Below are 27577 nucleotides of genomic sequence, written 5' to 3' on the forward strand. Positions count from 1 at the left end.
TAATAATAATAATAATAATTTCAATAGAAAATAATTTTGAGAAAGATGATTTACGTTGAGCTATTATACCACTGTATCGCAGATAAAAAACAATTCCTATACATATAGGCGTAATTTGAAAAATTAAAAACTTTCTCCACAGAGGTTCTACGCTTTTCACACTTTTTGTGTTTTATCTGTTCAAAAAAATTAGCTTGATTTGAATACGAATTAACACCAGAATTTTCGGTATCAACGATGCAACTACCTAGCAACTATCAATCTACAACAATATATTAATAGAAGCAATAAACCAATGAAACCATAAGTCACGCTCTAGTTTTCATAGCTGCAAGATGTGAAAAGCACAGGCATTATGTGTGATTAATTTCAATATAAAAGCATCTTTAATTTCAACTAAGTGAAAATTAGCCGAAACTAATACAACTTCAAAATACAAAGCATTATGTGGGGGAAATTCAAATAAAACGTGTCGCTTGAATATACAATTTGTATGTAAATTTTATATAGTTTAATAAAAAAACTAATTACATGCTACAATTTAAAAAAGATTTTTAACCAATACACATAATCGCTAGTAAACAATGACGTATGTATATTACAACAATAAATACATTTTACTGCACTTCTCTCCCTTTCGTATGCCCCATCTCTGTCTAATGCAGATGTGAACAGCTTCGAGTCGAAATTTAATTTCAACATATTTATTGATGTAATTCAAAAAATTAAATATAAGTTATATTTATTATTATTACGGCTTACTATGCAAAATTACTTTGCAGTTTTGCAATCTGTTTGTTTTTTTTCTGTTTTCTGTTTTCTTCTTTCCTTCTTTCGATCTTTCTTCATTATAATTATTATTTCCTTGTTTTACTCTTGTTGCTGCTTTCCCCATCTCAGTTGGCTTTGCTTGGTTGTTTCTCCTCCGCATCCTCCACAATATTTTTTTGTTGCTTTTCTCGGTGTGTTTTATTAATTTTTTTATTGTTTATTCTTGTTTGTTTTGTTGCTTATTTATTCCTCTTGAATTAGTTATTGAGTTTTGTTTCGCTCGATTCATAATTAAGCAGTGGATTCAATTTGACGTGAATCAAATGGGTTATATGCATACATATATGGTGTTGTGTTTATTCGCTTACATATATACATATACATATATATAGGTTTAGTTTTCTCAGCATTACTTCATTTTGTTCCTCCAACATTACCAATATTATTTCTTGTAATTTATTAGGCTAAGTGTTGTTGATTTCTTTCCTTTTCTCTTATATCCCCCTTTTTGGGGCAATGATGTTTGCTTTTTGAGTGGGTGTATGAAAGTGGGCGAATGTGGGTGAGTGTGTGTGAGTGTGTATGTATGTGTGGATTGCGAATTGATTTGAATCGAATTGATTTGCAATAATTTCGGTTTGTGTTACTATCGATCGCAGTGATTCACTCGTGAATCACATCTGCTGGGGTATCATTTGATATCATTAATGTGTTGTTTACTTTTCTGCGCTGTTGCTGTTGTTCTTATTTGTTTAGTATTGAATTTAAATTAATATAAAGAAACATCCAAACGCCCGCTGCTGCTGCTCAATCGTACGGTTGCGTTTGCATCATGCTTCATATTTCCTCTGCTCCTCCGGTCCTTTTGCCCACATCATCCTCATTTACATCCACGAATCTGTTCTCCTCTTTTGATGCGCTCCCCCCCATTCGCCTGCAAGCGCTCCAGCTTTTAGTCCGCGATCAGGGGCTTGCCGTTCTGCTTCTCCTTGTCCTTGTCCAATTGCTCCAAGAGTATAGCTGGATTGGGTTGACCCTGGTGGGTCTTCTGCTTCAGCATTGTCCAGTCGTAGATGTAGTCATACTGATGGTTCAGCGTCCTGAACAGTATGCTGTATCAAAGAGAAAGTTGGAGTTACATCATTCAGAATGAAAAAGCTATGACCTAAACACAATCGAATACAGCCTCCCAGTGATAATCATCACAAAAGCATTATTTAGAAATGTCACATTATTTATTTACGCTATAGAATAGAATGAAGACTGCTTTTAACTCATTTATATCACGGAAATTGTATATATACGTACGTAAAAATGTTAACTACAAATGGGATTACTTCGTTCTGGAACCCAATACAGTTTGGGTTTATTTAAGAAAAAATCTGCAACCCAAGACTACTCGTATATAATCTGTGTGCCTGCCTTAGGCTCATTATTCGTATGCAATAAACAAAAAAAAAAGGGGCAAAACCGAGCTTTAATCGTACTCACCGGAACAATTGACGAAGGTACATGTAATCTGGCTGCTCCTCGAAGCGCAGGCTACGACAATAGTTCAGATACATGGAGAACTCGGCCGGCGAGCCCTTGCATAGGACCTCAATGGGCGTGGACATCTTCTTTTCGGAGATCTTCTCGTACTTCTGCTGCTTGGTGTTGGCCTTCATGCCTTGCCAGGGGAGTACACCGCGATTGAAGTACATCATCACGTATCCAAGCGATTCCATGTCGTCACGCCGCGACTGCTCGATGCCCAAATGGGCATTGATCGAGGCATAGCGGGCGGTGCCGGTGAGGTTCTTGTCCTCGCGGTATAGGATGTGATGACGCGTGTGCGGATCGCGGAACTTCTTGGCCAGACCGAAATCGATCAGGAAGAGCTTGTTGCAGTGGCGACCGATGCCCATGAGGAAGTTGTCCGGCTTGATGTCGCGATGGATGAAGCACTTGAGATGGATGTACTCCAAGCGTCCGATCATCTGGTCGACCAGCATCAGCACCGTCTTGATCGTGAAATGGCGCGTACAAAAATTGAATAGATCCTCCAGCGAGGGTCCCAGCAGGTCCATGACCAGGGTGTTGAAGTTCTTCTCCTTGCCATGGTGGCGTATGCGCGGGAATCCCACGCCGCCGCTCAGGATGCGATACAGCTTGGCCTCGTACAACAGCTGCGGATGGCGGGCGTGGGCGCTCTCCATCTTGATGGCCACCTCTTCGCCGCTCTGGATGCTCATGCCCAGGTAAATGTCGCCAAACGAACCGCTTCCTGTGAATCGTTTCCAAAGATTAGAACAAGTTATGGGGGTATAACCAACACGGCTCACTTACCAATCTTCCTGATCACCCGATACTTGCCACCGACGATTATCTCGGGGCGACTTTCCTTCAATATCCTCATCTTGTCCATCCTGGCTAACTGCTCCTCCGCCTAAGGGCTTCGCTTCAAAAACAGTTGTGGGCGTTCACTTGAAAAACTGCAGAAGTTGTGAAAAAGACGGCTATTGAGAGATTCAAAACAACAATCTATACTACAGAGGCAACTATTACAATCAAAATAACAGGTGTTGCGGATCCTAGAAAATGTAATCGTGTACGGCTTTATGTTTTCCACATTAATACAAATGATTTGCATCTTCTTTAACGTTGTTTCATTGTTGTTTTTTTGGGAAAGTTTTGGATAGCTGCCCTATCAAAGAGTGGCGACAATTTATTGACCAGCTGACATTTAACTAATATCACCAGAGACTCTTTTTGCTGTCTACCCTTTCCCTACACTTTCTTTTCCACCTCTCTTTCTGCTTTGTGTAATTTGTTTTGCTTTTCTTTACCAGCTTGCACTCTGTGTGTTTTTCTGCTGTTTCTCAGTGGAGCAATCGATATGTATGCATTATCGATTACACTTGATCCCTACTTTAGGTGGGAAAGGAGATGGAAGCAGGGCAATTTTTTCTTGCGGTAGGGGACAGGGAGGAGGGAATTTCTAAATAAACACAGACAGACAGACATCGATAAACGATATTTATTGGCGACAGGTACTGCTTCTTCTTCTCTTTCTTCCTTACCCCGTTGGAATGCATACACAACACACACACTCATTGCTATGACGCACAACAACAACGGCAGTCAAAGCGATACACACACACGCACACAGCTGCAGTTGCACCTTACAAATGTTTTACACAAAAGAAAATTTCGAAGGCACACATATACCCACACACACACACGCAGAGTGTGAGAAGCACACCAATACACTGAAGCGCGCAGCGAGACACGCACACCATTGAAGACCCATCACACACAGGCACAGACACACACGTTTGCATATTTAGCACGCATTTGAAACTGGACGAAATGTGTGAAAAAATGATGGATCCTCGCGGAAATTAAACGGTCTGAGTCCACATTTATGTTAATTTCTTACCAGCAGACGACAACACGAACTAATTAATGCCCTGCTGCTTGGTTTTCCTCAAGGTTGGGGCTCTCTTTTACAAATATATTCGCTGCTCTTGCTCTGCTGCTGCTGCTGCTGGTGGAGAAAAAAAACGGAACGGGGAAAATTTCGTCGCAGATCCGTTTTCGTTTTCTTTCGGCGCTTTCCGTATTTGCCCGTTCAGTTTATGAAATATTGCACGAATTCGCAGCTAGTTTTGTACGCGCACAAACGGAACAAAAAGAGAGGAAATATATGTATTTTATTAACTAAAATAAAATGGTAGATCCAGCAAAAATGCTTTTGCTTATATCGATAGGCCCCGATAGGTTCGAACAAACACAGCCACCTGATATCGAAGAACGATTGGCGCAGATACAAAGGTATCAGCGGAACAGCGACACCAACACAAAAACTATCGATTGAAATTGCCTTCAGCTTTTTTCAACACTGTTTCGCGCGGAAAATTAAAATATTTGTAAAATGGGGAACGGGCCTCACTTTTCACTTGTGTGCTGCTATGAACTTCTAATCTAACACTAAAGTCTGGAGTTGCTTTGTGTTGCAAATATCTGTGAAAGTACGATTGAAATACTATTACCCATTTCGTTCCAGGGCTAAAAATATATTAAACAAATAAATATAAAAATACATTAATTTCCCTCAATATCCATTAATTTATTAATACGCCATAGTGCCTGTTTTTTGGTCTATATATTTTTATTAAAAACAGTTTTTTTTGGTTGGTTTTTCTCTTTCAGTTTTTTTGTTTTTGTGAATTTTCGGTTTTTGTTTTTTTTTTGTTGGTTTTCGGTTTTTGTAAATAACGTGACGACTTGAAAACAGAAATTAAATAAGTGTACTTTACTCGTAATGTAGTAGAAAGTGTTATAAAAGCAATATTACAATAACTGTGGTAGAATTGGCTCCTAAAATAGATATTTTACAACTGATACCACTTCTTGTCTTTATATTTAAGCATTAATTGATGCGCAGTGCCGCTGAAATCTTGAGCAGTGTTGGCCATGCGCTCGGCGCGCTCCTCCAGCAAATTTAGCTTCTCGCCGCGCTCCATGGCCAGCTGGTGCGCCCGGCTGATCTCCGATGCGGCGGTGGAAGCCCTCTGGCCGAGCTGATCCAAATTGGGGCCGGGTATGTGTCGTGCCACCGATCGATTCGGCTTCCCGCTCTGCTCGCCAACTGCAGGGATTGGAATGGTACGGATTATTTATATGACTAATGACTGATGTATGCCCATCAACTCACATAGCTCCTCGCGATCCAGGAGTTTGGCGCCACCACCAAATAGACCCTTAAAGAAACCCTCCTTCGGCTGTTCGGGCATTTCGTGTACCGTATATAGTTCACCCATCATCTCCAAAATAAATTGACTTGAAAAGGGGTAAGAAATACAAATTAATATGCAATGTATAGGATACAATGATTTATGTTTGTTTTTGGTTACCAAAATTCCGATGATATCGTGAATTTTTGAATTTCGGTGGGCGATGCCATGTACAATCCATGACCTTTATGACTAAAGCAAAATATTTTTGATATTCTGTGGAAAGAAACAAGGTTTATAAATAATAGAAACAATGTTATTTTATAACATATAACTTACTGAGTTGTATCTTCATGAACAATGATCTGTTGACCCCATATCGAAAGCATTGGATCCACAATTCCCTGTTTACATTTTGTTTGAAAACTAAGCAGACAATGGAACCATTAGCCCTGATAAACGTTTGAGTTGCTTATAAGTGTGCGGCTCACCTTAGTTCCATAAGTGGTAAGAAATCAGTATCCAATAACAGTTTTAGACTAGGAAGACTATGTACCATTAGATGGCCATTCGAAAGATAGGTTGCTAAGCAAGAGCCATCTGGAATGAAGGGGATAGTACATTAATACATAAACTACAATCAATTACACTTGTGTAATGTAGTTACGTTTACTAAACGTTACTATACAAAGGTTTTTAAAAAAATGAAATGAAAATATAAGTGATTGAGTGTCAAAGGCTACCGCTTCATCGTTTACAACCAGCTAAATGCCCCAAGTCACCTTTCATCGTGATAGTTTCTGCCTTGACTGCAAAATCCATTTCCGATAATTGTATGCGGTTGATGCAGCACTGGTTGGCGACATCGAAGACTTTTGTTTGCTTCTCGCTTGCGATAACGATGTATTGTCGATCGGTTAGAGTTTCCAGGCCGGTGCTCACACTACCGCTGATGCCGCTGCTGCTGGCGCTGCTGCTGCTCATCCCGCCGCCGCTGGTGACACCGCTTCCACCGCCGCCGGCCGCTCCACCCGCCGATCCAGCTCCGGCACCACCGCCTCCGCCAGCTGGTCCGCCGGCGGCTGCACCACCGCTCGCCCCACCACCGCCGGCACCGCCACCGCCGCCAGCTCCTCCGCCTGCGGACGCACCACCCGCGACCGAAGTGTTTGATAATGTATTGGCAGTTGTCGGTGTGAATGTGGGACTGGTGCGGCTGCTGCTCTTTGTGGGTGTGCCTTTGAAGCATACGTATATGGCTTAGTCAAGTGGGTCAGATCAAATGGGTATGAGGTTGAGGTGCTTACGGTCTTTGTTGTCCCTCTTCTCGTCACGCCAGGTCTCAAACGTATAGGGTATGATCGAACCGTATGAGTCTAAAAAAGACATGGAAGTTATGGATCCTTTGAGTCGTACCACGGGGCCACCTGAAAAACATGAGATATTTAAATATCTTCTATCTGAATTTATTTTCAAATCACTTACCATTTATTGTTATCAATACTGGCTGAGATTTGCGCACATCTCGCTCGGGCATGGTGATGAACAATGTCAGTATCGAACCGAAACTAGTTCCAATCCACAAAGTAGGAACAAGTGTCAAAATATCTAAATAAGAGCAATGTGTAGATGATATATGCCATGTTTAAGATATAGATCTAATCACCGATCAGTCTTACCATTTCGTTTTGCATAACTCTCGATAAAAGCTAAACAGGTAACAGATTCAGAGGAAGACATATCAATGCTGGACATTGACGATGATCTGGATCTTGAGAAAGTTCCATCCAATTTATCTGTAATTTATTCGGGTTTGGTTTTGGGAATCAGAAATTGTTTTGGTTTTTTGTTTTTGATGGGTTTGTATGCCATAGATAGAAGAAAGAGATAAATAAACGAGTTACATTAAAATCGTTACATACGTTCATAAATATTGTGAAAAGACCAAGGCGGATATAGAAATAGAGAGAGATAGAGTGATAAAGAGAGATAGAGATAGATAGATAGATAGAGAGAGAGAGAGTAAAAGCGGCGGGCGGTAGTAGGCAAAACTATTGCTTAGATATTTAATCGAATATTTCTTTATTCTCTAATTGCAATTGCGAGTTTGCGCTATGTTTTTTGTTTGTTTTATTTTTAGCTGCACAACACTAAAGTACCGCTAGACTGCCTAATTGTTGTTAATTGATCTATGTGTTTTGCATGTGAATGTGTTATTTAATGTTCTTTTCAGCCGCTCGCAGAATTTAAGTGTTTCAAATTGTATTTTTAACATATTAAATATATATTTTTGCAAAAAAAAAAGTTTTCAGTTTACGCTTACAACTTTTTAAATCATTTACCTGCGATTAAAGATCTCTTTTTACATTAGAGGAATGGAAGAGATTTGATATATAATCTCAAAAAAATACTTCATCTAAAACATTTATTATTTAAAGTAAACTTAAAACTGGACAGTTTTGGCATTTTGAATCTGTACCTGCGAGCGACTGTTATTTTGTAATATTAATTATTTTTGTACTATTTTCCGAGTAACTTTTCCACGGAGTTTTCTAACTTTCTTGCTGTGAGTGCAATTTTGGAAGCAGCAGGCGTCTTGACTAGGTAACGGAAAAAAATCTCAAAAAAAGTACGAGTGAAAGTTGCTTGCATGTGTGCTTAGCTAGGCGTTTGTATGGATGTGTGTGTTAGTGTGCATGTGTGTGAAGACTATGCGTAAGTTTAATTTTTTTGCCAATTCAAAATCCGATCTTGTTGTACTCTTTTCCAAATGTATCTTTATAAAAATCCGGTAAGTCTTATTCTTCATTTAGTTATTCGGTTTCAAATGCAAGTACAAATACCGGGAGAGAAGATAGAGAGAGAGAGTGACACAGAGCGAAAGAGACAGACATAGTGGGAGACAGTAGCAAGAGAGTGAGATAGTAAGAGTAAGGAAAAAGAGACAGCGAGCAGAGAGCGAACGAGCGAGCGAGATAGATCGAGAGAACATATTCATATGCACTGTTATAACTAGATTGTTTTCTAGGGCTAGAGAAAGACAGAGAGAGAGAGAGAAATAGAGAGCGAGCGAGCGAGCGAGCGAACGAGCGAGAAAAAGAGACAGACAGCTCCAGCCATCGCCCCCCCCTCACAAAAACCCCATGAAACAAAAGTATTCTTATTTACTGAAACATAGATATAAACAAAACGGAATATACCAAAAATTTCCAAAAATTTCCAATTCAACACGTACACACACACACACATACACACCAAAATACGCAGAGAGACACGCACATATACAGAGGAAGGGGGCGGGGCCACAAGCAACGTGCATCGTCTGCTGTCCATATTCATGTGTGTGTGTGTGTATTTGTGTGGGTGTGCGTGTGCGTTTGCTTGGTTGTGTGCGTATGCGGCGTGGCCGTGTCTGTGCGCGAGAAAGAAAGAGACAGACAGAGACACAGTGGAACTTCTAAGCTGCCATTTCATTGCAGATTAATGCCCGCATTTATGCATATGTATGCTACTCTGTCAACAGCACTCGTTGGTCGCGATAGAGAAGTTCAACTGCATTTAAAGTGTGTTTGTGTGTGTGCGTGGTACACTGGTAAAAAAAATTATGCAATTTGTTGTTCATGACTAGAGGTGCAGTCTGATTATTTTTGGTTGGTTGCTGTTTAGGTTGTTTTTGCTGTTGTTGTTGCTTGTATTGCTTGCTGTTATATTGGGTTGTTGTAGTTGTTGTAGTGGTTGCTGTTAGCTGTTGTTTACTGTAGTGCTCTGTTGTGCTCCCACCTTGTGATTTGGACTTTTTTAGGGATTCGTACGATGTCACTGACTGCTGTTGCTGTATAACGGATGTTTGATGCGGATACGGATGCGGATGCGGATACGGATGCGGATGCGGATGCTGATATTGATGTTGTTGCGCACCTGCACCGCTAGCACCACCACCACCGCTTGCACCACCGCCGCCGCCAGCACTACCAGCACCACCACCGCCGCACTCGCCGCCCCATGGATCACAAGACGCCTCAAACGATTGCTGCTGCTGCGATTGCTGCTGTAGCTGCTGTAACTGATGCAACTGTTGCGACACCTGTTGCTGCTGTTGCGGCTCAGCCGCACCACCAAATCCACCGCTAATCGCACTGCTAATACCACCAACACCAACACCGCCACTAGCAACACCCGCACCTGCATCGTCTGCACCGTAAATGGAGGATCCCGCCAATGTTGCTGCTCCCGCTGACGTCGATGTTGCATGATCAGCAGGATCACCCATCGATTGCTGTTGCTGCTGCTGTTGTTGTTGCTGCTGCTGCTGCTGTTGCTGCTGCTGCTGTAGCTGCTGTTGTTGCTGTAACTGCTGCAACTGTTGCTGCTGCTGCTGTTGCTGCGGTGCTGCAGTTGCAACTCCGCTGCCGTTGATCTGAGCAATTGCAAAATATACATAAACAATAATTGTGGGAGACATGGGAGAGAGAGATAGAGAGATTCACACACATAGTCAGAGATAGAGAGAGATAGATAGAGATAAATACAGAGAGAGAGAGAGAGAGAGAGACAGAGAGATAAATGCACTAAATGATTGAATGGCCATCTCTTTCACATTAGGTTGGTTTGGTTACTTTTTCGAGTTTTGTTTCCGTTTTTTGTTTTTGCAATTTCATCTGTTGTTCTATTTTTGTGCCGAGTGGTTGTGGTTGTGTGGGTGTGATCAGTGTTGGTGTGCGCGTTGGTGATGAGAGTGTTGCATACTTTTCAGAGCCACTCAACTAAAGGGTTAGCGAAACTAGTGTTCAACCAAGGACAAATTTTAGTGCGTTTATGTACAGTGACGGCTGGCTAACTCTCAGAGTTATATAATCAACTAAATCTAATTTTTATATTGTAGTCGAAAAGGTTCATTTTTAGTTGTAAAGTTTCATTTTTATCCTAAATGTTCGTTGTGCATTTTAGTATAAATATCCCGGACCCATTGCGTTTCCTTTATTCCTAACAAAAATGATTTCTTCTGATGAATTTGAACAATTATCAACTATTTTAGAGCCAATTTTCTACTGTAAGTATAGCTTGAATATAGCAACATATTTTTTGTGTACTCTATTTGCTCTACAACTGATAGCCGTCAAAAAGAAAAATATTTAACGCTTTTCAAGGATAATCTTTCTAATTGAACACTAAAAATGTGTTTTGTACAACTAATTTGTATTTTGAAAAACAAATAAAACTATTTTTAAATAAAAAGCAATAATGCGAATCTCTCGTTTTATATCTTTAACACATTACATTTTACCCTTTTTGTTTAATTGATGTTGAAATCATATTGAAATCAAAAACTTACTTTTCCATTTTATTAGGAAATCAGTCTTTTTAAGTTGTTTCTTATTTGACACAAAGCTTTTCTAGGTAAGAAAAATTAAAGATACATAAGCATGAGTGTATTTAAATAAAATTCAAAACATAAATGTAATACGTCCTCTCTAGCAAGCGATCACTGTAGTTTAGAGTGTCAGAGTTTGTTTTTGATCAATTTACAGTGTGGTCCGCTGATCGTGAATCGTTAGTCGTTAATCTGTTCTTTTTAAGGTGCATAACAAACAAGCGGTAGGTTTTTTGATTGAGATGTGACAAATACAAAGCGTTGTATGACAATTTAATGTTGGTAATCAGTGCAAAGTAATATGTGTTTACACTTAATATTCCTTTAACAAGTTATCGAATATTCCATCGAGTATTCGATCACAACACAAATACGAGTACACAGCGAGAAACGGAGGCGTCGTTGCAGTGGTGGTGGGTGGGTGACATTGATTGACAGTGATAAACATAGGATACAATCAAAACACGGGAACACGATAATAATTATTAGGTGATCATAGCAAGTATAACATTTGATTAGAATACATTGGGAAACATATGTTATGATTTGAAATGTAAGTACAAAAAATACGAGCGAGCAGATAGATAGAGAGAGACTGGACAGATATATAGAGCGAATAATCGTTGGTAGGTCTCGGTTTAGAACGAGAGGTAGACATGTGGTTATGCGGGCGTATAAATTGGCTGTTATAATATATGAATAATCGATATAAAAGTTTTTAATTATGTAGATATGTATATATATATATATATGTTGTAGCTTAGTTAGTTGATTTCTCCTCATCGTTTTTGCAACTTCTTGTTTTGGTTGATATTGTAAATATGTACAAGTGAGATATTGTGAGGTTGGGCAAAGCGCTAAGCAAAATTGTAAATGAAAAAAAGGTAACGGTAAATTTGCTTATCGATAGCCAAAACACGCATTCAATGAAACAATCGAAACGAATATTATTTTGATATGAACGTGGAAAAAATCGTAAAAATCGTTACGTAAGTTATCGATAGCAAAAGTCAGGGCCATCGATAGGAGATGAAGACAACCAGGGGCATTTGGACATTGGGAAGACAAAGAATTGGGACTGAAAACATCAATGGGAGCACAACATTTGAGCTTACGCTCTCTTTCAAACTTTGTCAGCACGAAAAGTTCAAATTGGCATCGATCAACAAATTGCAACCAGAAAACAGAGCAGACGGCAGTTAGGTGTAACCTTCTTGAAATGCTTACGGAATTTTCTTTCAGTGTCTTTGGCTGTGTGTATGGTGTGAGTTCGAGTGGTGAACTTAAAAACTAACACAGGTCACAGTGGCCAACGTACAACGATCAACATTTCGTTTTTAAGTTTTTCGATTTTGATTACATTTTTTAAATGCACTTTCTTTTTGCACATTGCATACATAGAGTGTGGTGTGGAGTGTGGTTTGGTGAATTGTGGTGATGTGTGAAACTTTCAGTGGTGTGTTCTGTTTGGCCTACATACAGCACCCGCTTTACATTGATCTCTTAGTCTAAAATGTATATGTAAATATATTGTGTTTTCTTGCATACTGAGTAATTAAGTAAGTAATTTCAGAGCTTTATAGTTACATGTTGTATGTGGGTGTGATGGTGCTTGTTAGTGGTTGTTGTTCTTGTGTGTGTGTTTTTTTAGTGACTGGTGGAGTAGTGGAAGTGATGATGGTGGTGGTTGTTAAATGATTTACCAAAGAACTTCCACACAATCACATACAGGCAGTTGTATTGCAGCTCTTCTGCATCCGTTGCCTAGGTATTGAGGAGAAGAAGAAGCATAGATAAGAAATTTTTGGCAAAAATTTGTACTTTTTGTAAAGTTTTTGTTTACTACATAGTTGTTGTTGTAATTGTTTAGGTTGGGTGCGTATGTGATTTAGTTGTTCGTTGCTGTTGTAATTGCATCACGTTGTTGTGGTAGATTGTTTTTCAAGTGTTTTCTTTTGTTTTGTTTTATACATCATCATTTTATTGACACGTTTTACTTGATTTTGGTTGTTGTTTAGATAAGCTAACGCTCTACAAAGTATGCTCTATACACAAAATGCAATTTTGGTTTTTGTTTCCGTTTCAAAAATCAACAAAATAAAAGCATCATCGGAATTTTGATTATCGTTCGATTCTCATCTCTATATCCGATATGGGCATATGCACATCTCTAGCTGCTTTATTGATGGGGTCAGGGTATTGGGAACAGGCGCTTGGACAAGGGAGCGGGGGTGCTAAGTATACAGTAGTATCTCATATTGTTTGCTATTTTCTACAGCTTGCAGCAAATAAAAGCAATGAAAAGCAAAGGCACAACACAAAACATAAAGGAGAACGTGAAAAACCCATACAGAAACGACGACAGAACGCCGATGGTCGAGGAGGAGAGAAAAAGAGAGAAGGGACTGGGTGGGAGAAAGGGTTTAGAGAAACGAAGAGAAAGACAGGAAATCACTTGCGACGTCGACGGCAGATGTACTGCGTTTATGCGTCTCTCACAGATCACTTCTTTTGTTATTTTGTTGTTTGATTCCTGAATATTTGTGATGGCATTTTAAGCTATACGTTTAAACATAGACTTATAGGTAGTGTCATGCAGTCCCTGGAAAAGAATATTTTAGGTCCCCAAAGATTCGAACTTATCTAAATTCATAGTCCCCGTTCGGGCGCCACCGGAAAGTACCATACTATTAATAATAATAGAAACCACTAAACCCTCGCATAAACGCAGTAAAATCCCAGTAAGTAGGACGAGATTTCAGTTACGATTCGGATTCGTGATTTACAATCTGCATGCCTGCCTTGCGACCACTCAGGAAATAACTCGCTCGCTCGCTCTGCACATAAAATGTACGTTCTTTTCATGGATAAGGGAGGGGTTAAACTTCTGCCGGTTGGGTACTTAAAGCACTCGTTTGTTTGCTATTTTGGATAAGATGGGATGTGATCCATTCGCTGGGGCCATACTTACGTATCTTCTTGCCGCCAGCGCCGCCTCCTCCAATTCCACCGCTGGCACCGGCCACGCCTCCTCCACCGCCACCACCACCAGCGCCCATCAGCGGCGAGACATCATTCTTGAGGTTGCGAACACCGCCACGCGAATCTCGCGGCTGGTACTTAATGTTCGGAACGGATAGCAGTCGCTGATCGCGCGACTTTTCCTTGAACTTCTGACGGGTGGGCTTCAGTGGAGCTGGTGTGTCCGCCAGTGGCAGGTTGTTTGGCCGCTCCACCTCGACCCCAGCCGGCTGTTCAAAGTCAACCCGACGAATGCCGGTGGCGGTGCTGCCGCTGGCGCCCTCATCGGGTGAATCCGTGGTGGAGGAGCGGAACTTGCCACGTACTGCCGGCGATGGCGATGCAGCTGCTGCTCCCGCGTTGGGCGCCACTTCGGCATCATCCAGGGACTCGTCCTCCTTGCCCTCCGGCGTTGCCTCCTCTTCAGTCGCCGGTGGTGTGGCACCCTCCGGTGACACCTCCTTGGGCGTGTAGAAAATGGAGTTATTCTTCAGCGACTCCATGTCGGTATTGACATTCAGTCCGCCGATCTTCATATTGACTTTCGATAATTGACGCTTCAAATTGAACGTTTTCCAGGACATGGACTTGCGTCTGTCCTGCAGCTCCTTGGGAGCCGCATCATCCCGCTGGGGACTCTTGGCCATCATCACTGCAGCCGATGCTGCCGCGGCCGCCGTTGCCGCTGCTGATCCACTGAGCAGCGTTTCACGGGCACTATTCACCACCGGGTCAGGTGAACTGGGACGTGAGCTGGTTGCCGTTGCCACGCCATCGTGGGCCGATGTTTCGCCGGCCTCCGGTACAAATTCGAGCGACGGACTATCCGGACTGGTCGTGTCGTTCAGCTAGATGAAGATCGGGATTTTTGAGGGGTAGGGTGCAGAGTTTTAATTTTCGTTTCACTGTCTGTTCTTCAGGCAAGAATAGGAAAAGTAGTAGTGGTCGGTATCGACGGACAAGGAATTTTGGGGGGGGGGCTTCATGGAGATTAAGGGGTTAACATTCACTTCTTTTTGGGTTACGGGGTTTTTTCTTTTTCTTTTCTTTTTTGTTTGTTGTAGGTTTTTGTTTTGGTTTCTGTTTAATTTGTTCTCTTTTCTTTTATCAGCAAGCCCAAAGATGCAAAAATTAGCAGCAACAATTAAAGGCGAAAAGTTAATGTGACGAGTTTTGAGGTGATTATATGAAAAAAATATGGTACAATGTTGTTTGAGAAAAGTGTTAATAACAGGGGATTATGAGTAAAACATCATTGGTTATTATAAAATAAACACTATGGAATTTTTTCTCGACTGAACCAAAAGTTTATACATGATACTCTAAGTTAGTGGTAGAAGATACATCAGCTGCCATTCAATGCAAAGTATCGTTTTTTAATATCGAAATATCGACGCCCTATCGAAATAGTTTTGGATTCAGTTCCTGTTCGAGTTTGATATTAACTAAATTTCATAGAAAGTTCAAACGCTTCGTGAAAGCCCCCTTTGAACAAGTTTCCCATTGAGTGTGTATATGTAAATACAGCAGATTGAAGTAGGTCACGAGAAGCGGAAAAGTGAAAAATGAGTGCATGAGCGAATGGGAAATAAATTTTGGCACGCTTTTGCATTGGCGTTTCGCAGTTTTTCCCCCATATACAATTTATACCACTCTGGGGGATGGAAGCTGGGCATTTCTGTTGCTGCTTTTTGCGTTTTTGGTTTGCTCCAGTTTTTCTTTGGGGTATATTGGGTATGTACTTTTTTTACAAGGATAAACAGAGCTTAAACGGGGTTATTAGGTTGCTAAGGGGGAATCGGGGGAATATTGTATCAACAATTTACAATTAAAGCTTGATATTAACTTGATTCGTTTGGTTTTCTTGTGGGTTAACAAACATCGGATGAGGGTTTAACTTTAGGCAACTTAGTTAGCTGATATACTTAGGCGTATAGCAGTTTGATGCTAGGAGTGAGTGTGCACAACACACACACACATTCACATACGCATTGGCAAAACTCAAACACAAACACACACACGCACAGGCAATACAACGATTTTATTTGTTTCGGATAGGTTTAGATTTAGAATTTAAAATGTAATAAAATGAACTACGGTCAATTATCAATTCGAATTAGGTAAAAAAATATGTATATCAAATATTGAACAATTTGCTGCATTGGTGGTGGGTGGTTTGATTGTTGGTTATGTTACAAAAGGTGTTCTGAAGAAAGGTGACAAAGTAAAAAGATCACACACATACACTTCATCAATTATTCAATCAATGAATTGGTACACAAACACAGAGAAAGAGAGACAGACATAGAGGCAGAGAGAGGAGGAGAAACATATTTATGTTGTCGCTGTTGTTTATGTTGTTACGATTGTAATTGTTTCTTGGGTGTTCGCTAGGCATTTATTTGTCAGGCAAAACTCAGATCAAATCAACTCAAATCGAACCGACTCGAAATCGACCCGGATTTAATCGAAGGGTATCGAATGAAATAGGATCGAATCGGTATCGAATCATACCACACATGTACATGTACAACAATCAAAGCGATCAATCGTGTCTATGCGATGGTCTTTGGCGTGGCAATCAAAACAGATACACGAAAAGAAAAGACACCAATCCAATCCACAATCCAAATCAATTAATTATCATCAATCATCATATCGTAGGCAAGCTTCGTGCAAAAAAAGAAAACGAAACAATAATGTAAATATGATTTTTAACATGCTGCATTTAGTACGTTTACTTAGAGACAGAGACAGATACATATAAGCTTGTGAACGGAGACAGAGATAGAGATAGGAGAGAAGAGAATGGCCACATTTAACTTGACCGTAAAAAAACCTAAATAAAGTATAAATGATAGCCATTTTGGGGCTTTGATCGAGATCGTAAGTTGGGGGTTTAGTTAGGAGATAGCTATATCAATATGATCTTCAGTTAGAGAGGGATGGGTTAGTTATTGGCTGGAAAAGGGCTAGCTATAGTACATTGACAAAATACTTGATAGCAACTACCAAGCTAATCTAAAGCTATAGTTTCATATCCTCTTAGATATTCAGCTAAACATTTTGGTTATATTTGCTTGCTTGCTTGCATGTGGGTGTGTGTAAATATGTATATGGGCTGGGATCTAAATACTGGTGAGGTATCCAATCGGATTTATATAAAAATTCCACAAAAATGCAATAAGGTGACAGCGAGGCACAGAGAGAGAGAGAGAGAGAGAGAGAGCGATAGGTTAACTAAAGGGAAAACGAAAACAAAAAACACAAACCAAAACAAAGGTTTCATTGGCTACAATTTTTAAATGTTAGCTCATACATACGAGTATGTTTAAATATATATATATAGATTATATAATGTATATATCAATTTGGTATTTTTGTTAGTATGTGGTACGTAATAAAAATTTCGTTCGTTATGTAATAAGTAAATATCGGTATGCATATAAATTTCAAATATGTAAATGTAAGATGTTCAGAAAAATATTGAGTATGTAATATGTTCAAATGGGCACTTGTTGGTCGCCGTGAATAGTATCAGCATACATTTCGGTCTGTCTGTGTTCTCAGTGTTGCTGTGTTTCAATTCAAATCAATTGCGAATTCGAATGATCTGGTCTGTCTGTGTTGTTAGTGTGGCTGTGTTGCAATTCAAATCAATGGCACATTTGAATTATATGGTCTGTCTGTGTATTTTCGTTATGGATTCGAGTGTATGTTTGTACGCGCGGTTCACTGCGATTCGGTTATAAAATTGGTCTCGGTGTCAGAGAGAGACAGGGAGACTGACAGACAGAGAGAGAGAGAGAGAGAGAGAGAAAGAGAGCGAGGGCACTTACCTGATCTGAGCTGGGCGATCGGCTTTGCTCCTCTTTGTTTTCAATACGTTTTGGACTTTTTGGTGTTCGCGAGTAAGGATCATGTGCGCCATACAGATCGGGGCATGCAACACTCAATAGGCAAATTTTTTGGATTATATCAATTATGACAAGTCCATATTCGGTACCATAAGCCATTCTAAAAACAGAAAATATTCATATATATTTCCAAAATCAACTGCATACAAATCAACGTCACAAAACAAATGCGAGGAAACTATTCGTCATCAGGATAAAAACTGAATTTAGATAATACAACTAATATACCAAGGTAATACAGATCGAAATCATAGTACAAGTAAAAATAGATCAAAATATAAAATAGCTGTCTGAAATACCAAAAATGTCAATAATTTAAGCTTTTCATGTAAAATTACTACATATGCAATTAAGTTGTACTATTTTTTTTACTCTATTCATTTATGGTATTTAGTAACGAAAATCTTCAATTAAATGTTTAAGATATTTAGAAAGTACTTAAAAATGAGCATAAGAAGAGTGCTTGAGAAAAATAAATATAAAAGCAAACTACAGTGCTTAGCTAAAGTAAAATAATTTAAAAATACCAAAATACTAATTAGCACTAGTACGTAAACGAAACGCAAAAGTATTTGATAAAAAAAAAAAAACAATATTAAATACCGAAACACAAATACGAAACCCTTGAAATCGAAAACTGAAAGACAAATGAATTATTTTGATGCGCATCATCACTCTCACACACGCGCACACACCAGGCACTAAAATACGAATCCGTCCGGGTTCGAGTCAGTCATGAGTACGTTGCTTTTTAGTCAGTCTGGCGGAGGATTGGGGGAATCGGTTACTTTTATACGGAAAGACACGAGGTCAATGGGTCACAAATCTGTCCAGAACTTCTTCTGTTGTAATTGCTTGTAATTACCAAGGGACGTTGATTTGGTTTCTTTCGGTCTGCTTGCAACTGTTGCATACTACGGAATACACAACGCAAACAAATTCAACAAAAGCGGTGCACCTTGGGGGCAGGGCAGGGCAGAGGCGTAGGCGGGTGGAGAGCGGGGCGTGGCAGGGGTTATCAGGTTTTCTGGGCGGGCTAGAACACTCGTCAAGCGTTCGCGGCTACGTCTCAGGCGCTTTTCTCAGAGAACGTCATGCATATACGAATACAAACTAGACTACGGTCTAAGTAATTATTTTTTTTGTTTTTTTTTTGGGGCAGGGTTCAGGGAGCTAGTTTCTTTTAAGTCCGCTTTCCCGTGTCCTTTGTCTGGTGGGTAGTTGGGTGGCTTTGCTCTGGGCTGGTTGTTGTTGGCGACTGGGAGCTGCTTGGGGCTTTTGGTGGTGGTGTGTGTACGTGTGTGGCTGGATCGATGGGCAGATGGATCGCTGGATGATCGGATGGATTGAAGCGCGTGTCTCGGGGATGATGGGATTAATGGGATGAACGGTTGGCTGGCTGGATGGCTGGCTGTCTGGATGGTTGGATGGTTGGATGGGTGGCAGCAGCTACGCTACTTACAGGCCGTAACTGGAGCTGATGCACAGCGAGGTGACCTGCACGTTCCGGCGATTGGGTCCGGTGGTGAGGCAGACCAGCTGCGACTGGAAGCCCGGCGGCTTGCGTTGCGCCCCAAAGCGCACCTTCAGCGAACACTCGGCCGTCTGTAAACAAAAATGAAGTGTGTAATGGAGAAATGAACAGTGAACTTGGCAAGTTCAGCTATCATTACCTTATCCGAATCACTCGACTCAGCCTTCTGCACTTGATGGCCCGTTAGAAAATCGCACTCGGGACTCGTCCCATAAATGTCATCAAAATTCTCATAGAGTATGGGTATCTCCAGCACCAGTACCTCCGACGTGGACTCCACTTTGCGGAACTTGAAGAGCATCACCTGCCCCATGGCGCCGGCCACACACAGGCGTCGCGACTCCGAGCAAAGGAAGATGAGATGCACCGCCAGCGGATTGTCGCTTTCCGGATGCGAGTGGGCGACGTGGGAGCGCGGCTTCTCGAACATCTTGGCTGTCTTCAGCTTATAGAGGATCTGCAGCGTGCCGGCACCGGAGTCCCAGAACTTGAGGCTGCCGTCCTGGTGTCCGGTGATCACGATCTCCGAATAGCTGCACGACGCCGGCGACCACTCGCCACCGGATATCGGCCATTCGCGCTCCGAGAAGCAGCTCTTTTTACTTGTCGTTGTGCGACCAACCTGAAGCACAGTGTTATTTGAATAATTAAAAGGGTATTAAACAAAAATAAGGGGCAGAAGCAGGACTCACTGAATAGAAAGCAGGAACCAAATCCGATGGGCAATCGGTTAAATATGTGCAACATGTAACAGGTGATTCGTGTAAGTCCATTGGATAAGGCGATTCAAAACATGGAAAACCGGGTGTTAATAAGTCTATTAATACTAAGTCGTATTGCAACAGCACGGCAATAGCATACGGCTCCTGGGTCTCTGTAAAGGCAACCAAAAACCAAGTAAGTAAATCAATTCATAGTACATAACAGTTGGAATACAGAATACCATCACAGTATCTCAATGTTAAATATGTGGCTTATAAATACACATGCTCTGTTGATCTTGACGTATTATGTTATTATATTCTTGTGTAAATGGAACATACCGCAGGGCCAGGGATTCTCGCAGAGTGTTATGAAATCGCAAACGGCGTGCTCCATCTCCAGCACCGTGGTGGCCTTGCCCACCATCACCGTGATGCAGTTGGACTTGGAGCCCTTTTCCGAGGGCATGCCGCCCGAGAAAATGGTGAAGGTTTCCCTGCAGCAAGCAAATGAAAAGATTATATATATTAAATGAGTCAAGATATCGTTATTCATTTGTTTTATCGGCAATGCGCAATTGGCAATGAGTTTTATTGTTGAAATATTATTGTAAAATTGTTTTATGGTTAATGCTCCAAAATAAAGATAACGCCCCATATTGTTCAGCTATCTCCGTTTAGCGGTATAAATAAAGCCTAATAGTAAACAAGTGATTTGGGAGTGCTTCTTACTCACCCAGTTGCGCTGGACTTCAAGTCAACTTTATAAATCGGTTTGCATTTCTCCGCATTGCCATCCTTGTTGATTTTAGCTGCAGCACACACAAACCGAATCAAATGTATATCTAGTAATACATATTATACGCATAATAGCGTTGCAACTTACCATGCGGACAGACCTGCGACTGCGGCTTAGCCTGCGGCTTCGTGGGCCAGGAGCAAATGGAGCCATCCGTGTGCGAGGACACAAAATACTTGCCCTCGTAGTGCCAGGCCAGGGACTTGACGGCCTCGGCCGCCTGCCATCGCAATTCAGCGCATTTCGCCTTCAGATCCCACAGCACAAGCAGCCCGCACTCAAATGCAATAAGCAACTGTGCGGAAGAAAGCCCATCAGTCATCAAATGTAATGAAATATATTAGGATTAGGGGAGGACCACAAGAGAAGACAGTTCCTCATGATTTTGTTATTCATCTGTTAAATACTACAGATATATGCTTATACATACAAAGTTTCAAGCTTGGAATCTTCTTGCGTGATTGCCTCGTTCAAACGAATGACTTACCTTGTTTGCATCCAATGGATTATCACATAACGCAATCACAGCACCTGGATGACTAGTTCTAACCCTGCAATTGGTTTAAGCACACGATTGGCATTTAATAAGGCGGGTTCAGGTCGCCAAGGGAGTAATTGGACTTACACTTCAATTGCTTTATTCCAGTTAATAATATAACCACTAAGTGCAAATGTATCTATGTGAACAACGTGTATGTTTCCCTTCTCGGTGCCCACGTACAGCCATTTGCTGCCCACAGGCAGGTGTATGCAAGTCACGCTGCAATGGAGATGGAGATTATGTCATCGGGGGTATACAATGTACATATGCTAATGTTGAAATATGTTGGAAATTAGCCCGATGATTAGCCCGTTTTATTCACGGCCATATTGGGATATCAAGACCAAACGTAAATGAAGTGAACCTACCGCTCCCTCTGAAATTTCAGACTCTGCACAATGCGCGGTGTCTTTTGGCGAATGCTCCACAAGTGAATGGTGTCATCGGCGGTGACGGTGACCAAGGCGCCCTCGTTGACCAGGAACTGGGCAAAGAGCACGGCGCACTCGGACTCGCCCTCGTGTTTGGCATGGGCATCGACGCCAGGTCGTCCCAAACTGCATTAAATGCATATAAGAAAGACGAGATTTGTAAATAATGAAGAAAACGTCGTATTCGAGTAACACTTACATGCGAATGTAGCCCGATTTGTCGCCAATCGCTAGTAGCTTTTGCACTGGATCGAAGGCAAAGGATGTGGGCGAGTATGGAAAGCCATGGCGAAAGGTCTGCGATAAAGGGAATAGATTGGGTTAATGGGATTGAAGTTTATAGGATAGCATACGGTCTGATTTCTATATGCAGATTCATCCTACTAACTCGTATGATTTATATTAGGAATTGGAACTTTGAATATGGGTTTATTGCACTTTGAAGCGTTTAGACATCGGTTATAGCCGCGTGTGTCTTATGATAGATTCAAATCATTACAGCTACCAAATAAAACACCCGCTAGCTGCAACGGATGCCTTTCGATTAAGGCACTTTCAACTCGTATCACACTTAGGTATGTGCTTGGCTTACTTTCTTTAGCGTAAAGTGATCGGCCTTGAGTTGCTCCTGGATCTCCTGCTCCTGTCGTGTGGCTTGGGGCTGAACGCTTTGTCGAAATCCATCTAGAACTCCTTTGAATGTGAACTTTTTCATTTTTGTAACATGAGTCGTCCTCGTGCTCCGGCTGCTCTGCTATCCACAGTTATGCGATGGGGCTGCTCTGGTCTCGCCCAAGGAGTAATGGTTTGCACAAATAGTTGGGTGCACAGAATGTGGTGGTGGTGGATAGTGGACAGAGCGTATGATTCAGCGGGAAGGTAGTGCCGGGGTCGGGATGGGGGAGGTGATGATCCTGGTCCGAGGAGAACCGAAAAGTGTGGGGATTGGTTGCTTCCTCTGCCCCAGGCGATTCTCTCCCTCGAGTCCTTGGTAGCTTTTTCTCGTTATACTCTAGAAACTGGTAGAGCTGTGCGTAATCGAAGCCAGAGGAGCCAGTGCTGCTGTGAGCTCGTCCTTGTTGTTTGGTTTACTTTTGGGATGTGAAACTAGGTTAACAGTGGTCGAAATATTTGCTGCAATGAGGGAGAGAATGGGAAAAGGACATCTAATTAAAGCGGATGGAAACAAGTTGATAGCTTCGATTACAATATGTTCTGCACTCTGTTCTGTATCCTAAGTGCTCCCTGAGGTCCTGTTACACACACAATATATTTTTAGTCAAGTTTTCTTCCTATTGCCAGCTTACATGTTTTTTTTTAAGAGGATACACACATCTTTGGTGGTTTGAAATCACTTTTAAAGGTGTATAAATGTATGCAAATCTGCAGCTTAAAATGTTTATTTGCATACTTGCGGGTAAGTTTGTTTGTATTTTAATTTAATGTTAATATTTACGGATATATGTATATAAGTACCAACAAACATTTACCAACAGTTAAAAGGCCGTTTTATTGATTTTAAAGTCGACCTAAATCACAAAACTTGTTTGAAAACGATTTCAATGACAGCTCAAAAAGAAAATATGCTGCCTTTGTTCTTGGTTTTCCGAAAGATTTGGGGGAATTCGATATTGGGAATTTGCATTTCTCAGAACGGAAGTGATGAAATGCCAATTTAGATATCGATAACAGCTGTGAATAGTCTGGATTGCTAGAATTAAATTGTTTTTTTTACGTTCGCTTTGCTTTGTTTCTTCCCTCTCTTCGATTTCTTTTGTTTTTCATTTCTGTATCGCCTGGCCTGGCGGATTACATAAACCTTGATTTCTATTCAGCCTTTTGACAATGGCACACGTAGATTAATTAAGAGCCATCCAAGCTCCCTGCCCCCCTACTCCCTACCACCCTATACCCACTCCACCCCCCTGCTGGGTGTGCGAGAGGGATGGCACGAATGAAAGAGAATCAATCTGTATAACGGGATATTGCGATTGCAATGGCGGATGTTAAATGTTAAGCGATTGTTTGATGTTAATTGAAAATCGTTGCTGCCACATTATGTTGCACAACGGGGGCAGGTTGGTTGAAATGCGCGGGGTGAGGGGGTTGGAGGGGCTGGCGGATATATATGGGAATATGGGTTGCCTATATATGCACTTTTTGATGGCACACAAATCGATTTTTTCGCACACTCGCACATTGCAAATGTCGTGTGTTGTTCAACTGCCACTCGGTATTCCTTTCTTTTTTTTTTCTGTGGATGTGTGTATTCTTGTTCTGTTTTCGTTTCAATATTTCTCATGCTATTTTGCTGTCGTTTTTTCCATTTTTTCTCTTTTTGCTGCTTGTTTTATTCGCAATTGTTTACGCTTTGACAAACATACACGTGAACACAAGGACATACATACATACACACACATATGGGTCGCCAGGACAAAATGCGCGCAACAGTGGGGCGAAAAAAGCGAAGAAGAGTGGGTGGAGAAGGACAAGCAAATCGTTGGCATACTTTTAATTTAATTCCCGCAAACAAACATTGCAGAGCGACTGGGTTGCGTTGCGGGGGGTGGAAAGAGAGAGAGATAGAGAGAGAGAGAGAGGGCAATACGGAGGGTGGCGCCTGCAGGACAACAGGAGGTGTGACTGTGAGTGTGTGGGTCTGTTGATAATGACAGTGTGCTGTCCCCCTTCCACTCGTCCTAATGATGATTAAAATGCCATTGCTTTAGAGTAGAGGAGAATGCGAGTGGGATTGGGCTGGGTGAGGGTGCGAGCGAGATGGAGTCGCAGGATGCTGCCCAAATCTGTGTATGTATATGTATGTATGTTCCGCAGCTTCTATCTCGCTTTTACTCACTGCTAACTGCTTATGTGAGTGTGTGTGTACGTATAGATAACCTCGATTTACAGATTTTTCACACACATAGGCACTGCTTGGCCCTGCTTGTTGCTACTCACATGTTAGCTACATCTTCTTATGCTGATGCTGCAGCTTCTTCTTCACTTAAACATACAAAAAAAAAATTAATTTTTGTCTAATTTTTTAAGGGTTCATCGCTAGTTTATTGAGCTTTCAATGCACCGTGCCTTTCACACACACCACACACACAGTCACTGAATAAGCGCGCTTTTTGTAATGTCTTTAAGTTTTTCGCTTTAGGTTTTCACACTTTTGGCTTTTAAAAAATGTTGTGAAATTTTTGAATATACTTTCGGGGCTTTCCGTTCCAAGGGAAGAAAAGGAAATATGCTAGTGCTTGGCTGGTCAGTTGTCGACTGAGCTGCTGCTGCTGCTGCTTTTACTGCTTTTACTGCTTCTACTGTCTCTACTGCTGCTGCTGCTGCAAAATTGAGAACGAGAGCGCCAACGATGCTGCTTTCTAGGATTCTCAACGTATGTAAGTATATGCGTGAGTATTACACGTACACGTACACACACACTCTGACACACGGACTCTCACTCGCACAGCTTGCAATTTATGCTGATTGGAAATGTAACGGAATCAATCGCTTTTTGTTTAGCCTACTTCAAGGCGTTCGCCGTTGAATTTCCCTCATTTTAATGGCACAAAAAAATCTCGGCTAGCTCCTGTTTATCCGTGCGCTTCTGTGTGCGTGTGTGTGTGTGTGTGTATGTCTGTGGGCATGTGTGTGTATGGCCAGCTGCCATGTGAGCGACTATTGCGCAGGCTTACGCTATATTTCGCCCCCAAAAAACGTTTTTCGCGTACACGCTGGATATCCTGCAACAACAAAAGCAACTGCTTGGGCAAAAACAATGCAAAATGTTTTGCGCGCGCGGTCACATGACACGAGTTACACACAGTCAAGTACAGCACACATACAACTGTAAAATTTGTTGAGGCAGCGCAGGAGCAGCACACACATACCAATACAGCGGTTATAATTTTTTTTTCTTTTAAATTGTAGCTTCTTCTCTGGATTTACTTGGCGAAAACATCTGGAACCGATTTTCTCTAAATGTATATATTTTTTTTTGAAAATTTTGAAATTTTTTTTATTAATTTTGGCTTAATGTTTGTGGGTTCTCTTTTAAGAATTTGGGGGAAAAATCAACGCGTGCGAACGCGTCGAATGCTCTACAGCGAAAAACTGAAACTGGCAGCGTTTCCGCGCAGTTTCCACGGCACGTGTTATACATACACGGAGGAGTACACACACACAAGCACACTGGCACGTCCTGAATATCCTGGTTATATGGTTATGCAAAGCACCAGCGAGTCCGTATGGTTGTCGCTGGCTTTGATTTCGGATTGTTAGCCCAATGCGTTGGCAACCCTGACCGAGGTTTTCCCTTGCTTTAACCAGGAATCGATACTTGTTAGGAGGCGAAGCTCCCCAAAATGCCTATTCTTTTTTTTTTTTGAGAAAGCAAAGTAATAAATCCCACATGCGAGTACATACTAAAAAATGTAATCTGCTAAAATGTAAATACTGGCATTCTCTCACAATTCATAGGTTCTCTCGCTCTAACACCCAATGGTTGTATGGAATTTTGCATGGTAATGCTAATGAGTTATGTGCCGTTATGCTTTATCCTTCTTGTGTGCGAGCACATTATCAATAACTCAGCAAAGTAGGCAATAAAAAGGAGCTCCAAGCCAGAGGGTGTGGGGAAGGGGTCTGGGGGGTGGGGGTAGCACTCTTGCGTCATGTTGGTAATGTTAATGTAGTCCAACAAGGAACTTGTTGGCAAGAGAGCAAGTACAAGAACAAGAACAATAAAGATAGAACAGTGACTTTCGCTGCTCTGATAAGAGTCAGCTTGGCAGAGCAATGCGAGCGAAAGGGAGCGAGAGAGAGATGGGAGAGGGGGAGAGTTCAAATGATTCATCTGGAGCAGCAACGACAACCTAACGGTGATGTGATGGGTGATATTAGAGAGCAGCTAGCAAATGCAAACATGTTGTCATTCCAATTTGCATATGACACACATACACACACAAAAACACTGTCAAACAGGGCACATAACATCATCGCAGCAGCAACGAAAACAAAAACAACAGCAACAATAACACATTCCACAACACAACCACCCACTAAATACCAACCAACCCCCCCGCAAACCATTAAACCCCGCCCACCTGTTTCATGGCGATTTACTCCGCTGTTGGACTTTTGTGCTGCTTGACCAATCCAATTGGATTGGCGAACCGAATCAGATCAGATCGACACGGGGGCGATAAACAAAAAGCACAACGCAATGTTTAAACAAAAAGCACGACAAAACAAACGACAATTTCTCAAAATGTTGTCTCAACTGTTAGAGCTGTGAAAACTTCGATGACTGGGCGCCATCGATGGATAGCTAACTTGGTAATTATCGATATCGCTGGCATCGATATTTTCGTCGCAGTGTGACCAGCGTAGTACAACCAAATTCTACACGTTCACTATATAGGGTATTCCCCGTAAAAATTAATTGAGTTAGCCAGAAACTTTTAACTAAAATAATTAAAATTCCTGACTCAATTTATAGCTATAGTTTACAAGGCATTGTACAGAAAGTAAATGGTTAGCTTGCATCATTCAAAACCAAATGTGTATTGAATTAGATGCCGAAAGCTGATAATCGCTATACTGAGTACTATCTGAATGCCGTGATTCCAGAATTATAAATTTAAAGATTAATATTATTATCAACGTAGATTTATACGAACCATCCGGCTTAGAACGACTCTTTATGACATTTTATGATTTGTATAACAACTACAGACGCCATATTAATTTTTTCCATAAATCACATCTTCAC

At 41.3% G+C, this 27577-nt stretch overlaps 2 protein-coding genes across 10 annotated transcripts; both read right to left on the reverse strand.

Moving 5' to 3' along the window:
* Nucleotides 1–831: 831 nt before the first annotated feature.
* On the reverse strand, nt 832–4722 carry LOC6551123 (casein kinase I). 3 transcript variants are annotated; one of them, XM_001978314.3, is made up of 4 exons: nt 4193–4722; nt 3100–3245; nt 2263–3037; nt 832–1883 (listed from the first exon to the last, which is right to left on the reverse strand). In XM_001978314.3, exons 2-4 carry the CDS (start codon nt 3176–3178, stop codon nt 1724–1726), a joined length of 1014 nt encoding a protein of 337 aa, XP_001978350.1. In that variant the 5' UTR covers nt 3179–3245; nt 4193–4722; the 3' UTR covers nt 832–1723. The 3 variants fall into 3 exon arrangements, with proteins under 3 accessions (XP_001978350.1, XP_026838344.1, XP_026838345.1); XM_026982543.1 differs by lacking the exon at nt 4193–4722 and adding an exon at nt 3600–3688; XM_026982544.1 differs by lacking the exon at nt 4193–4722 and adding an exon at nt 3319–3568.
* Nucleotides 4723–4911: 189 nt separating this feature from the next.
* LOC6551124 (syntaxin-binding protein 5) lies at nt 4912–27153 on the reverse strand. 7 transcript variants are annotated; one of them, XM_026982539.1, is made up of 24 exons: nt 25015–25159; nt 24763–24807; nt 22397–22938; nt 22004–22101; nt 21742–21930; nt 21458–21592; nt 21320–21383; nt 20920–21127; nt 20770–20845; nt 20376–20530; nt 20025–20206; nt 19472–19954; nt 19261–19403; nt 17721–17898; nt 13832–14729; nt 7169–7285; nt 6975–7097; nt 6797–6916; nt 6272–6727; nt 5981–6089; nt 5829–5915; nt 5670–5765; nt 5471–5595; nt 4912–5404 (listed from the first exon to the last, which is right to left on the reverse strand). In XM_026982539.1, exons 3-24 carry the CDS (start codon nt 22517–22519, stop codon nt 5148–5150), a joined length of 4422 nt encoding a protein of 1473 aa, XP_026838340.1. In that variant the 5' UTR covers nt 22520–22938; nt 24763–24807; nt 25015–25159; the 3' UTR covers nt 4912–5147. The 7 variants fall into 7 exon arrangements, with proteins under 7 accessions (XP_026838340.1, XP_026838342.1, XP_001978351.2 ...); XM_026982541.1 differs by lacking the exons at nt 13832–14729; nt 24763–24807; nt 25015–25159 and adding exons at nt 9270–9906; nt 26910–27153; XM_001978315.3 differs by lacking the exons at nt 24763–24807; nt 25015–25159 and adding an exon at nt 26910–27153.
* Nucleotides 27154–27577: the final 424 nt, after the last annotated feature.

This window comes from Drosophila erecta, unplaced genomic scaffold (genome assembly GCF_003286155.1).
Source record: "Drosophila erecta strain 14021-0224.00,06,07 unplaced genomic scaffold, DereRS2 tig00000126-arrow-pilon, whole genome shotgun sequence".
NCBI classification, from domain to species: domain Eukaryota; kingdom Metazoa; phylum Arthropoda; class Insecta; order Diptera; family Drosophilidae; genus Drosophila; species Drosophila erecta.